At 37.6% G+C, this 15,439-nt stretch overlaps 1 protein-coding gene across 1 annotated transcript in view; it reads right to left on the bottom strand.

The window, feature by feature from the left end:
• LOC102225687 (PH domain leucine-rich repeat-containing protein phosphatase 1-like) overlaps nt 1-15,439 on the bottom strand; it is a 51,084-nt gene that overhangs the window by 20,003 nt on the left and 15,642 nt on the right. Inside the window, exon 2 of the mRNA XM_014472538.2 lies at nt 313-509. Coding sequence (XP_014328024.1) covers nt 313-509 — 197 coding nt within the window. The remainder of the gene's footprint in view (nt 1-312; nt 510-15,439) is intronic.

Here is a 15,439-nt window from a genome sequence, read left to right as displayed (position 1 = left end):
AAATGGATAAAGGTGAATTTATTGAATACTCTTGCACAAAAGGTTAAAGTGTGTCATGACTTCAGATTAGAAAGAAGCAATACATTCTAATTAAGCTGAAAACATTCACATAGAACCAGTGGCTCTCTAAACTGAATTTAATAAAACACAAACAATATAAATATCAAACTCAAACCAAAGAACAGTTACTTAAGGTCACATACTGATCGTCAGGTCATTTCACAGGTCGTTTTACGATTCGAAGCATAAACCATAAAACATTGAAACAAAATGGATAAGCAGGAAAATGTGTGTCATGTTTCCTTTACATACCTTCCCGCCGATGAGCGGCAGGATGTGCATCTTCCCAATCTGGCTCTCCTTGACAGAGGAGACAATGAGACAGGTGCCGCATAGAATGACCTGCCGTCTGGTCCATCGGTTGACAGGCAGCTGGAGCTTCCCTTTCCGGACGTTGTAGGTCCCTGAAAGCTGGACCCGCTCGGAGCTCTCAATACTTTGGGGCTTCCCTGTAAAAGAGAAAAAAACCGGTTTAATACAAAATACATTGGCAAGTACATAGGTAAATAGGCATGGTAGTGCATTTAAAAGTGTATTTAAAAGAAACCTATGACTATCGACAATATAAAACATAATTAAAATCATAATTGGCTTTTCTGTCAGATCAGATAAGTAATTTTATATGCATTTATTTATTTTTTTACAAATGAGTTTATGTAGTAATGCCTTTCTTAAAAACAGGAAGTGAGTGTATGGGTAGTAAGTAATCTGGATTTGCAGTCCCTGATCTATTTATGTTATTGAATATATGACAGACCATATTCCTGATATATGAAAAAACCAAGAGAGACTTTTTTTTACTGAAGATATACTCCTATATAGGGAGCCGGTTACGCCTCTCAAACAAGATTTATCCTAATTTTCTCCTCCTCACTAGTGACCAAGTCCTCACTTTATGAACTCAAGCTGGAGACTTTGGCATCACCACTTTTGAGTTAATACGTTGCTATGCTCTAATGTCCAAGTTTAGCATTCCAAATATCACTTGGTTACTCTTTTTCAGCTTTTGGCTAAGTTCTCAGAAGAAAACTTGCAGTTTTCAATACATGATATTTTATTTTTAAGTAGTTAACATTGTAAAAGTAGTGAAAATGACAGTATATGTGACTTTTATTTATACAAACAACCAGTGCATGGAATCATATGTGTTGGTCCAGATATCTGCTACCTGTCATTTGAGCATTAGCTGTCAATAGTAGAAGGCTAGCCTGTGACTCTCAGATGTTTTCTGACTAGGGCTAATAAGTAGGCAAACTGTAACAAAACTGACTTCAGTGACATTTTGCAAAGTATTGCGTATCTTTTGTGTATCTTAAATATCATCTATGCAGAGCCAAAGGTGACGAAAAGCTTTATTACCACACAACCAAGCAAACCGGTTCAACAGCAAAAGATCCATCTAACATTCAAGATAAATGTTAGGCTTGGATGGCCTACTTTTGCAGACAGAATATAACAGTGCTGATTTACATTCAGTGAGGCACATCTTACATTATTATTGACTCAGATAAAATTCCAGTTGTGTGTCTCCTTAATTAGGCTCTTGGAAATTCTGAGCTCCCTCAGTTTTATCCATTTGTCTGCCTTTTATTTTTTTACCCAGTTCAGCCTTGCCACCGCAACCCTGCCAAACCTGACTTTCAGACTGCTTATCAGGCGTTCTGTCAGCTGAGGCTGTGTTATCACCCTGTCTAAACACCCAACTGCTTTCTGTCTACCTCCACCTCCACAAAAACGTCCCCAGGCTGGCACGCACTGTCCTCCCTCCTCCCCTCTATCAGTTTTTCCCTCCTAGATCTGCCTCCCTTCCCTGGCTTTCAATTTCACCATTCCATCTATAGACTGTGTTTTGTACTTGCTGTATCTCTAACCACGTTGTTTTTTTCATATTCAGTCAACTTATATATCTCAATGTTGATGACGTTTACCTCCAAAATGATGTCCAAAGAGCTTCACAGAAAATAATTTTAGTCCTTTTTATGGTAGACTAGCTCATCGCTGGCACACATTTCCATTGACACTAAACACAGAGTCACTAGGGTGAGCAAGTGTGAACTTGTACATAGTCTTGTTGCTGTAAATAATTCAGGTCTTTCACATGCCAACTGAAGGCTAATGTAGTGCAGTAAGGTATTTCTATGTGGTGGTAGGTCAACACAAGCTGATCAAACCTGAACCTTTTTTGATGACCTGACTTTTTTCACAACATTCAGATCAATAACAGACAGTAAAGAAGAACTGATCTATTTTTTTTGTTGTAGATATTAATCTTTTGTTCACAGCAGAATCACTAATTTTAAAGATGATACTCGACAAAATGCTGAGCATGTGACTTAAAAGCTAAACATACATACTTAACTGCAAGTGTCAGCTATTTTTTGATGTGCTAGAACATTTTGAGGGCATGTAGAATAACTCAAGATAGAAAGAAAAATCAATGGAAAATATTAAGTATCTCATGGACAAGCTGCATATTATAAAGCAGCAATGTACAACATGTCATATTTTTCAAATGTTTACATCATATAACCCTGCAATCTTCCATTAGTGGAAACCGTAGAAACAAATTAGTTGGTGGAGCAAAATTTTCAACAATAAAAACATCATAAAACACACCTCTACGGGCTAAAGTCACATGTCTTGGCATCAAGACTGAACTTTTTTCCAGCAAAGCCAGCAATAATAAATTGAAGTTAATTGCTAATGAATATGCATGAGACGTAACGATGTAAACAAGATCTTTAATTCTAATGTGGTACCAAAAAAAATCCAGTGCCCCATTATTAGCGATTTCCCTTCAATATCTTCATTAAAAACAAGATTTGCTTGAGTCCTAATTCCCTTGATTTCTACTGTTGCTCTCCAAATTCATTTACTTGCACTTCTAAACCAAGTGGGGTGTGAAGGCAGAGAAGGAAACTGCAGGTTTTTATTGCTTTTTGAGGAGACTTTATTATCACCACCCACTCCAGGTAAAAGCTGTAAAACGACTGGATATTTGTGTTGCTATCATAATGTGTACACAAAGGCAGAGGTGTTGGCTGATGATTTTTCTTATAAGCATTCTATTTTCAAATTTAAGACCATAAATGTGAAAAAAAAGAAACAGCTGAACAATACAAGTAAAGCAAAGTTCCAATTTAAGTTCTACTAGAAAATATTTTGATTAAACCAGCAAACTAAAGTTGGGAAAAATTTTAAAAAGTTTGAGGAAGTGGTCTATAAAAAAATGTTTTCCCACTGTTCATTTTTAACAGTACTTTTTAATTTAACTTTAGTTGTAGTGTTTCCACAAAACCGTAACTCACTTTTAGTCAGTACTTAGTCATTGGTAGTCGCCAAATTTTAAGCAAATGTTGTTGAATATATTATTATACTAATATTTATTTAAGGATTCTTACATCTTATCAGGGAAAATTTCTTTATTCAAAGGTAAAAAACTTTCACTAATGGGAAGCACTGTTTTACACTACAAAGACACAAGTATTTACTTTATTTACTAGAAAAAACCCCTTAGACTAAGTGCCAGTATTGTCAAGTTTTTGTTTCCGAAAAAAGATGACAAATGAATAATACTGAACATTTTTTTAATCAACAGAATGATTACTGGTATTTATAGGGTTCATTCCCCTCTTATCCAATTTGTATTCCCTAATTTTTATTTTCTTTTATGGTACCCTTTCTTTCTTGAGTGTTTTTCATCAATGTTCGAGAAATTACGAAACTTTTTTGATGGAATTATATATTCATTTATAAAGATCTTTTAAACCATCCTTTTTCCAATAGCTGTGGTTGTGACCCAATTTTGGGCCAGTTGACATTTATGAAATATGACAGATCATGACCAGTGATTAGGTAAGAAAATCTTAAATTGACCTCCAGCAGCTTTATGTCATTTGTTGGAATCAAATAATGCTACTTCTTTCCAGCAGACAACTATCAAACGATAGAATTTTACTTTAAATCATCCCCTGTAGGTAAGAATTGATTTGCAAAATGTTCAGTGGAAGACAGCTGCAAAAGTATGAAAGAAATGAAGGGGCAAAGACACTGCAATTGCTCAAAAAAAAAAAAAAAACGCAACATATAACATTTAGAAGAAGCCTTCTTTACATGAAAACAATTTTTTAAAAGCTTTTAATCCCTTCAATGTAAAACAAGTTGTATACAAAATGTCACAAAGGTCTATGAGACAAAACAGGGTTAATGGAACAGACTGTTCCTCCCCCCTTCCAACTTTGTGGCTCGCAGAGGTTACCAGCAGGAGAATATTTGCATGGCTGATCTAAGGAAGAGAGAATGTGTTGCGTTAAGCAAATTATTCACAAGCTTTTAGCTTCCGTATGTCACATGGGCATATTCCTACTATTTTTAGGCTTTTGTTGGAGCATGCTCACTCCCACACATGCGTATGCACAAAAGACAGACACACACACACACCCCTACGCCTCTTCAAATACCTCTGCATGTGACCACACATTCAGACACGGATACATTTGGAGCTTACAACTATCCGACATGGACGTGTGGGATGTTAGAGGATATACTTTAACAGTCGGACCGTGGGAACGCACCCTGGAGGAAACAGCGGGATAGGTGGGAGTCCCAAGTGAGCATCCTGTGCACAGTGGAGGGCAGGAGAACAGCAGGATGACCCTGCGACAGGGGGCAGGAAATTATAACAGGCATTTGCCATATTCAAAATTCATGAACTACAGACGCACTTAGGCTGGAAATTTTTTGAGAGCCGATGATGTTAGTCATTAAGGTCAGTTATCCCATAATCTATGGGGAATGGATAAGGAGTGAAAGTAAAAATAGTCGGGGCCTGCAAGGTGGGTGTGTTCGTGTGCAGAAGTCAATCTATTCCCAGACTTACACTATGAAGAAGCAGGAGTACAGTGTGTGTTTGTGTGTAAGAAACTAAAGATAGTTTCCTTCCTTTCCCCCAGGCAGAGGAAGTGACGGTTTCCCTTCCACACCGGGATCCAATAACGTGTGTTCACTCCTGCTGCTTAAATACAAACTAAACACACATACACACACATAGAGGACCAATGAAAACTAAACTAGTCAATACCTATTTCTATTTATGTCAGTGATTAAAAGTGTACAGATGTAAATAAATGGAAAGAGGAATCTACAACTTATTACATATTAGGTCCATGTTATTTTAATGTGGTTTATCTCTTAAGGCGAGGAGGTAAAAATTGGGATGAGTGGTTTCACATAATTTTAGTTTAGTTAACGCTTAGTTCTAGTTTTTGATTTACAGTCCAATTAAGCAGAGATGAGGGAATGTTCTATTCATTAGACTTAAATATGATACATGCATTCTTGCCACTTGCTACAACACAAATTACCACTTATTAAGCTATTTAAATAATAACAATGCAAAATTAGAAAACATAATAAGAATGTTGTGAATCTCTAAAGCAAAGTACCAAAGCTCTTGAAGTGAAGCAGAATTATGTTCAAGAGTTTGCAGGAAAACCTGAATATGGGCCTTGTAGTTTTATCATAAGGTAAACAAAAACCAAAGACCTAAGTATTTTAGCAGGGAATAGAACAAATGAAACAAGTCATTGCAAGTAAATAAAAACAAATGAAACAAAAGTTGAAGATTTAAAGAATGAATGATGCGAATTTAAGACGTCACTAAATGTAATTTAAGACATTGTGGATGTATAAGACTGCATTTGAGATAATTAAATTAGACTATGTTTTAAAGCTACAGAAAAGTTGTTTTCCTTTAAATGGGCTCAAAAAAATCTAATACTTACTAAAAGCTTTACTTACTCTGATTAAAATATTTTTAAACACAACATGTATGGATGCAATAGTTTTTTCAAGACCAAACTTCCTACTTTGAATATGTGGTGCAGCATAAACATCTTATTAATTATAAACAATATGTTCTCAGCTGGCAATTGTAAAAAAAAAAGAAAATGTTACTGTTGCTATGGTAATTCTAGATTTATTTAACATGATTAATAATTAAAAACAGCTCACATGAACTGAACAACCTGATGTTTACAGTGCATGTGCTACAACAACTATGTGTTACTATGTGTTTTAACATAACACAAGTAATTGAAGATCAAACATCTGAAAGAAAATGTTGAAACCTCACTTTGACATTTGACTGGCAAGTTAAGCAATAGCGATATGGTTATAATCAGATTGCTAAGTTATGTACATCCCACATGGCATGCAAACACTAGCATTATTTCAAGCACTGGTGCCATTTTGTTTTTTTGGTTTAATTCAAGTGTGTTGAAACAGAGATACATCTATAAGATACAGTACACCAGTCCTTGAGGACTGGAGTTTGACACCTGGTATTTAGGTCATTCATTCATTTAGAATGGCCAAGTCAAAGTCCAAAGATTGAGCTATTTAGAAAATTGCAAGATTTTCTATATCAAATATGCAAATATTGATTAATACCTAGTGGCACATGGCTTTACAGGTAAAAACACGAGCATCCACATCTCCAGCGGCCTCTAATTTGTGTATTTTAAAACACAATATGAAAAACAAAATCTTTTAGAGTAACATGTATCATATAATCAATTAATAATAAACAACAGTCTGAACTAGTGATGTCTCTCATTTTCCCACATGAGTTATTCAAAATAACACCCAAGTCTGCTTCATTTATCTTTCATTTAGCAGTTCAACACTTCACTACTTTAGAGCCTATATACAATGAGAAGAATAAACCCCGGATTTATCACTATGCCCTGCTAAATGCAACCTGACATTGGCACACCTCCGTTTCAGGACTGGGCACGCCATACCGTAGGGCATCTATGACCCACATAAGTCACAACAGAGCATCAACCGACATATATGCAACTGTGACGTGCAGGATAGAAAGCCTCACTTCTAATCTGCAGCAACCATTTGATGGAAAACAAAGTATAAAAAAAATCTTATCAGACACTAGGTGTGGTGCTGTTGGAGGGTAATAAATGGATTAAAGGAAGAAAGAAGAACAAGATAAGTGTTAAACTTAGGAAGGGGAACGGTTAGCTCTGGGACACAACTGCCTCATTTTTCTGGTTCATAGGACGTCCAGGCGTGCTCATGCAACATCAAAATGCAAAACGTGGGGTTTTTATGCAAGAAAAAACATGTGCTTCCTTGACTATGCCATTCCTTTATTTACTTCTCCACTGCTCCTCTTGTACTATGCTTGATTTGAGGTGATTACACAGATTCAAAGTGACAGACCGTGCAAGGCCAGCTGCCTGGCAGGGGTTGCCGAGCCTCGCAAGAAGGTGGCAAAGGCCATCATGGGTGACAGGTCATTCACTGCACTCAGTTAAAGTGCTCCACAGTTTTTCCTCTCAAAATACATTTTACCTCTCTGTGCACATTTTAGGCAGATGCATGCCTTCAACTGAACATGTGAAGCACTGAAACAAGAATGCACCTTTTAAGAAACCCTATTTAAAAACACCAACTTTCTGAAATTAGAGATCCCAATTAGTGGGCGTCTAATCCTACAACCCTCTTTAAAAATTCACAGATGTTCTCACACAAACAGGTCAATACAGCAAGAGGGGGCCGACTCTCCCTCGGGGACTGGCAATGTGCTGATGTGTGAAATGTATCAAGCTGTACTTTGCCTAAGAGTGATAAGAAGATGGGGAACATTTGCATGGGAAATTAGTGAAATGTTCCTACATTATCGCAGTGTGACGCCACATTTGCACAACCTCATCTTGAGTTATCCGTTTTCTTGAATCGAGTTGTGCTCGGCATAAATAGGCAGGGTTGCCTCAACGATTGAAAAATACAAGGCTGAAGTTGTAATATTTTGACTGCCAGGGAGGTAGAATTAAACAAATGTCCAGCAGTCAAAACACTACTCAAGTACACACTGAGGTATGTTTAGTTAGCTTAATTTCATCCCCACAAAAAGGTTGAGGAAAAGACGCCGGCTTGCTTACATCATTTGAGCCTGACAGTGAGGTACTACACCACTTTCACTCCAGTACCATAGCAATATTGTAGCTTAGCATTAGCTTTAGATTGTGTTGGGTGATAAATGGAAAATGATAGCATGCTGAGATGGTGGACCACATTACAAGCACACATTATGCTAATTTATAAGCCCAACCATTTACTTTCAGCATCTGCTAAAATAGATTTTCTAGCGGTCCAGTCATGCGTCACAAAGCCGTAAAATGCTGATCGTCTTCTTGATATTTTAGATTCTAGCAGTTTAGGCTGACAAGAGTAATAAAACTGCTATCACTTGATTACTTAAGTAATTTAGTCATTTCACTAAATTACTATTAGTGAAATGAGCTATGCTAACTACTATTAGCATAGTAGCTTGCTAATAGTAGTATTAGCAAACTACTAGATACATAAATGCAAAGGTTTTCTACACAATTTTTTCATTTTAAAAATATATTTTTGTTGACTTTTTATGCAAAATTAAGAACCTTCTGGACATTTTTATGTTTTCTGTGGAAGATATCAATTTCCAATTTTCTTGCCAATTCAGATTTTGATTGATTTCCTTTGTTTTTCAAAGCCCTATACCCAAAGTAAAATCAAAGTTAAAAAAAGGCAGTTGCAGCATCTTTTTTTGCTAACAACCCTGCACAAACACATACAAAACTGAGTCAAAGTACAAACTGTTGGTGCATTTATAGACCATAAGCAGATGAAGTTCTTAAATCGATTGGTGACGTTTCTTTCTCAAACCACAGTATTGCATCTTAAGCGCATTTACACAAAATTGCATCATACACATATATAAAAATAATTCCACCAGGCTCCATTTTATGGACAATTTATTTTGGAAGACTGAATCAGATCACAGCTAAAGATGTAAATTAAACAGTTTTAAACTGCTTGCTTAATGAACATGCACGTTATACACTTACTCATGCTGTATTGTGTTTACATTATCTCTGCTAAATACCTTTTTAATTGTAAGTAATTAGAAAACAATTGACAGAGAGTCTGTATGTGAGTACTTATTTATCAAGAGCGCACTGAAGAGTCCTTTGAATCCCTCAAGGAAAAGCTGAACGACACTTGGTGCTCTTTATACAGATGTCTGTTGTGAAACACAGAGTATCCTTCAGCTTTAACAGCATCGCCAGGGTGATACCCCCCACCACAGTCTCAAACATTAATGATTGTGGCCAATGAAACCAGAGACTGAGTAAATTTATGTGTTTGCCTGTGACCATGAGACTTTGAGACATCAATCGTTTCCACCAGAGGAGGAGGCAGGCAGTTAATAGTTTGATGAATGATTAAATTCGCTCATCTCTTTCAATCTTGTAACTGCAAAGGATGCCATCACACAAGGGTGCGCATGTGCACGTAGATATGGTACAAAAGAAATCCTCTGTCCAGTGACACAAATCCTGAATCCAAATGAGGTCACAGTCTGCAGCATCTTCCCCATCGCACCATTATTACCCTGTGCCCCAGGGGAGAAGAAACTACACAGCTCTCTGCTTTTTGCAGAGCTTTTTCAGGTCATCACAGTACCACTTGCAAACAAAGGAGGCAGTGTGAGGAGAACATAAAACAGGAAGAAGGACTCTGTTCCGGTTCCTACAGATATTGCATTTACCCTGTCTCACATTCATATTTCCGGAATTCTAAGTGACGTTTAGCACCTTTTTAAAGCACAAAGAAAGTTCACAATGAATTCATTGCTAACGTTTCTACAGCTTTTAAACTTTAAATATGACATTTAGTAGACCTAAATATGGATTAGAGCAAGGGCAGGAAGATACTAAAGAAAGAACATGTATTTACACCAGAGCAAAATCTCTGACTTTAAATATCTCCTCATGTCAACCTGATGCAAATCTTTTGCTTATCAGCAGAAGCTAATGCAAACGATGTACAGTATGCAGCCAGATCTTATGTCAGCATGAATGAGGAACTACAAAGTTCCACAACAGGCTAGTGAATCACATTTTTCAGCTATGAATTATTTTGTTAGAGAAAAAACAAATAACTAGATTCTCTTGCAGCAGCACAAAAACTGCTACAATATATGAACATGATTCATCACCAGGTTGATGAAACAAAAAACACAAAAATCAAACTGAAACCTCCTACACAGGGGAGAAGTATTAACGCTTTAGAAGGAAATTACGGGCCCTGGTAAAGGTGTGTGAAAACAGATATATTTCCCTTAAGCTTGCCTGTCCACTGACGTACATGGATGTGTGTTCCCCTCTCTCCTGCCTTCGCTCCACATCTCCATTCCTGCCTCCGTTATGTAATGAGTGTGTTGTTATGAAACTCTGCACTGGAAAACACAGGCCCACTGATCAGCTACCTCAAAGCTCACACAGACACACTGGAGCTCCGGGGATCGTTTTATAGCCGTTTGTGTGTAGGGTGAGACAGAGAGAGAGAGAGAGAGAGAGAGAGAGAGAGAGAGAGAGAGAGAGAAAGAGAAAGAGTGAATGCAAATGCTTCATACAATCTGTTTGTATGAGACTTTGCTACAAATTAATTGAATGCATAGATGTAAATATAATTATGATTGCAGGGGCTGATAAATTGCGGAGGGGTCCCGAGCGAATAAGCAAGTACGTTTGCAGAAATGTGGTAAAATAAAATAAACAAGATAGCAGCAGAGAAAGAGAAACATTTCCATAGCAACACATTGTACTGACAGAATACATACTCTGAGTACTGCCGGTTAGTTTATAGGAAAGCAATTTATTCTGATAGTAATGTAGCAAAATGCATAAAATGTCTGTCTGGAGTGTTGTCTTGACTCCTTCATGTATGTTTGAGAAATCTTTTAATACCCCATGGCAACCATTCGGCTGTGCAAAATGCCTGGGTGGACCAAGCACCGCCTTCTCCTACTCAGAGCTGCAGTTTCCAAGCTGCTGAGCTTCTACCTCACAGAGAACCACGCAACTCACCCTATCAGCTCTTTCAGACTAGCCAGTAGTAATTAGCAAGCACCAGGTGTAACTGCACATATGTTGAGCTCATTATACAAGCTACTTCTCACTGCAATGCTGGTAAAAAGTTTGCAAAAGGGTTAATAGAAGAACGTTGTTGAGAAGAATTTCTGAAGGCGAAGTTTCAGAAGGAGCAGGAATTTTTGATTTCAAGGTGATAAATTACAAAATAAAAAATGTTTTAAATATATACAGCATTTTTATAACAACTGAAGGTAACATAGTTACTTGATTGTGCTATAAAGTGGCATTATGTTCCTGGAAAATACATAATACTGTCCCTTTAACTTTATGAAATTGACGATGTACTGTAGATATAGATAACATTACTGCAATAATCAATCTTATAATATTTTAGCAGCATTAAACTTAATTGTTGCTGTCCTGTTTTCACTATGAGCAGCTTAATCATGATATCCAGCTTTAAATTTTCAAGTAAATACAGTAATGTAGATCAATGGTCATTTTAATCAAGGTTATCATTCTGTGAGAATCTCATATCAGCCCAAGCCTAATTATTTAAACATTAATCTCATTTTAACCCGTATAAGACCCATGCGTTTACACAAGCTGATTACTGTGAGAAAAAGCTTAGAAAATATTTCAGTAACCTCTACTGATTAACGTGTAAACAAAGTTGACATCTGAAAAAACAACACCTACCAAATAATCTCACCTACTTTAATGAACTGAAATCAGTTAATCCATCAGTCAGGATGGACTGTAATGCTTCTTCTGGTGTGTGTAACAGATGTTTTGTCAGGCACCTTCTGTGACAGATAAGCATCTCATCATGGCAAACCTGATTTTGTAATCTGCCATGCCAAAAACCAAACTAAATAACCTGGTTTATTGTCAATAGAAAAGGTAAGGACCCGGTGAGGCTAATTTAACAGTCATCTATTTTTTCTTTGCTTTTTAATCAGCTCAGAAAAACCTTTGAAGACACTGTCACTTGCAATTAGTGTCTGCACATCCTGCCACAGAATAAAGACCGGGATGATTTTCCACCAAACCGTGTCATATTTTCTATGCTAAAACGCACAATAAGCTCGTTCAGCGGAGCAAAAGATAGAAGCTACTGTATGGCGGAAAAAAGATATTAGCAGGTCATGAACATGAGAAAATAGGAAATTGCACATTCACACACAAGTTGAACTAAGTCCGCACATGTGTGAATTGAGTTACTGTTGTCCGCTACTAAACTCGCGGGAGACCCACAGTCCTAGTTATGTAATGAGTCTGTTTTACTTCCTCTCTCGTTCTATCCATCCATCCATCCATCCATCCATTTTCTGTACACCCTTGTTCCTAGTGGGGTTAGCTGGTACCCAACGTTCCGGGCGAGAGGCGGGGTACACCCTGGACAGGTTGCCAGTCTGTTGCAGGGCAACACCAAGACAGGCAGGACAAACAACCATACACACTCACACCTAGGGAGAATTTGGAGACATGACAGTCATGTTTTTGGACTGTGGGTGGAAGCCGGAGTACCCGGAGAGAACCCACGCATGCACAGGGAGAACTCTGCATGCAAACTCCATGCAGAAAGACCCCGAGCCGGGAATCGAACACAGGACATTCTTGCTGCAAGGCAACAATGGTTCTCTCCTTCTATCTTTCTTCAAAACAGACAAGTCACAGTTAAAGATTTACTATGTGCTCATGTTTCGATATTGCGGGGGGAAGTAAAAGGTTTCAGCAGCAGTAAATTTCTGATTTGTTATCTATATCTTTTTCCATAACTATTTCTTTGTATTTAAAATGTGAAACTACTGTATATTATCCTTATTTTAAGCTCCCTTTTGAAAAATTATAGATGAGTCCTTTTGATACTTTTACAACACAATCTCTCCAAGCTATTGCCCTCTATTGAAATGTACACTGCTCAAAAAAATAAAGGGAACACTTAAACAGGTGTTTAACACTTAAAGTGTTCCCTTTATTTTTTTGAGCAGTATATATACACATGCAACAGCTTCAGTTTCGATTTTGAAAAAAGAAAATTATCGCATCTTCTCAGGAAAAAAAAGAGAGGGAAAGAAGGAACAAGATAATTTTCTTGAAAACAGAACATTTATGTCATACAATGCAATAGCTTCTTTATATTCTCTGGGTTTCTTTTTGCCCCTGATGGGCCCACCCAGCCCCTGGCCCCTCCCATAGCCTCCACACTCCAGCAGGCTCTGCAGTTGTCCTCGGCACAGCCTGTGCCATCATGCTCAAGGATACTCCGCTGACAGCTATGGGTCACTGCAGTCCAGGCACAGGGTGGCACACACTCATGAATGATGCAGCGCTGGCCTTTATTTTAACAGCCCCTCACACTAACACTTAAGGACACATAATCAGGCTTACAAACAGGCAGGCATTTGCAATGACAAGAAAGCAAAGGCAGGATGTGGTGTGCAACGCAAACAAATCCGAAGTGAATCCAAAAGACAGCAAACGGAATGTGTCAGTGCTGAGAGAGCCTCAGCCTGCGGGGAGATTCTAAACAAACTGTGATCTGTGGCACACATCTGCACTGTTTACACTTTATGTTGATGAAGTTGTATCACTGCAGGATACCATATGGGGTCAGACTACTGGGAGAGCAGATGGAAAATACAAATTAGAAAGAGCATCCTGCACACCTTTCCATTGTTTCGCACGATTCCAGAGTAATCAGCGAATGAATAAAATCAAGTAATCAAAGGAAGTTTTTGTTTTCAGAAACAATGCTTAAACTATATTCAATAAAGGTCCACTACAGGTATTTAATGACTTATAAAATAACTTTACAGATTATTCTGTTTATCAAATTTGTAGGGATTAAGTCTCAGATGGGCACATAATGTACACAGATAAATACATTAATAAGTCTGTTTCATTATAGTTATTTTCATGTATAAAATAACTATAATGAAGTAATTTCATTATAGTTCTTTTTGTCCCACACTATGGAAGTTGATCTTGACCAAAAAAAAAACTAAAAACCTTCTTCGTAGGCTTCTGATTAGCAAAATAACAGTGAATGAGAATTTTGACAATATTGTTCGAGTATGCAACCGTTTTTACTAAGGTAATGCAGAATGATAACAAAATATACTTGCACATATTCTATTCTAAAAAAAGAAATAATTTCCCTGCTGGGATGAATAAAGTAATTCTATTCTATTCTATTCTATATAGTTGGAAGTAATTTAGTTTTTATGTCTTCTGACATTTAGAGTGCGAATATGATTGAAAATTTTTTTTTTATTATTCAGGTTTGTTTTTGAAGAGGATCTCAAGACCCAAGGCTTGTTGACTGGGAGAACCATCTCCATAGGGAATGAAGAGCCTTCACTAATATTTCCAAGGAGCATGTTTCATGATAAAGCTCAAAAAGGTTACAGTATATCTACCTTGCTCAACTCTATTAAATCTTCCTGTTATCTACTGTTATCAAGCTCTCTTGCAGCCTGAATGTTATGCAGACATGTCTTGACATTTAGACAATATTCTCTTTTAAATAGCTTCTCACATCTCTGTGCTTCCTTTGAGCCTCCTTCACAAAGTAACAACAGAAGAGTATTGCTGTTACTATGAGTGGGCAGCGGTCATTTTTGATGTTCTCACTGATGGGTAAAATATCAAATCCTTAAGTTTCTGATGGCCCGGTCACCAGTCAGGGCTGATCAAGCTGAAAATTGTCGTATTCCGGTCACCAATGATTTCTTGCTACATCTCCAGTTGAATTGAGATTTGAATTTACCAACATTAACGTTTCATAATTTTAAAGACCATATTTTGGGAAATGGTTAGCTGTTGATCACATAAAGATAAGACTGTAGATATTTTCAACCTTTCTTGGATTAATATAAGAGCTTCCCCAGCCTCACATATTATCTTTTCACTCAGGACACTGGTTGCTCATCACCGGTATCACTGTGTCACTTCAGCCTCCGCATTCTGTCACTCAGAAGTTGCTAATAGCCTGTATTCAGCAGCAGCCTGTCTGCAGTCTCCTTCTGTATACAGCTTTAATAAAGCACAGCATCTTATGCTATACAGAAGGGCTAAAAGACACAGAAAATGAGATGGGAATGGGGTATTGTCATCTTAAGGACTATATAATACTCTCAGAGGTTTAGGCTTACCCACCCAGCATTCAACTCCCCTGGGAAGCACATCGGGGTGGATGTAACATGAGAGCAGGGGTGATGGGAGAGCAGCGATAAGAAAGAGGCTGACAACACCTCCCCCTGATACCGAGGCTAAAGAGGTGAGATGTGATCGCTAATTGGTGAGCCAGTGCAGCTTTGATGTAGTGCAGACGGTTACTGCTCTTTGAGGCCAACAGCCTAAATATTTCTGGATAACTTTTATGGTGTTAGCTTGCAGTGATCCCAACATGTTTATCATCCTGGAATCCCATT

The sequence above is a fragment of the Xiphophorus maculatus genome, chromosome 6 (assembly GCF_002775205.1).
Source record: "Xiphophorus maculatus strain JP 163 A chromosome 6, X_maculatus-5.0-male, whole genome shotgun sequence".
Lineage (NCBI taxonomy): Eukaryota > Metazoa > Chordata > Actinopteri > Cyprinodontiformes > Poeciliidae > Xiphophorus > Xiphophorus maculatus.
Note: the sequence above shows the minus strand (reverse complement) of the source record. Positions and strands in the feature narration are given on the sequence as shown.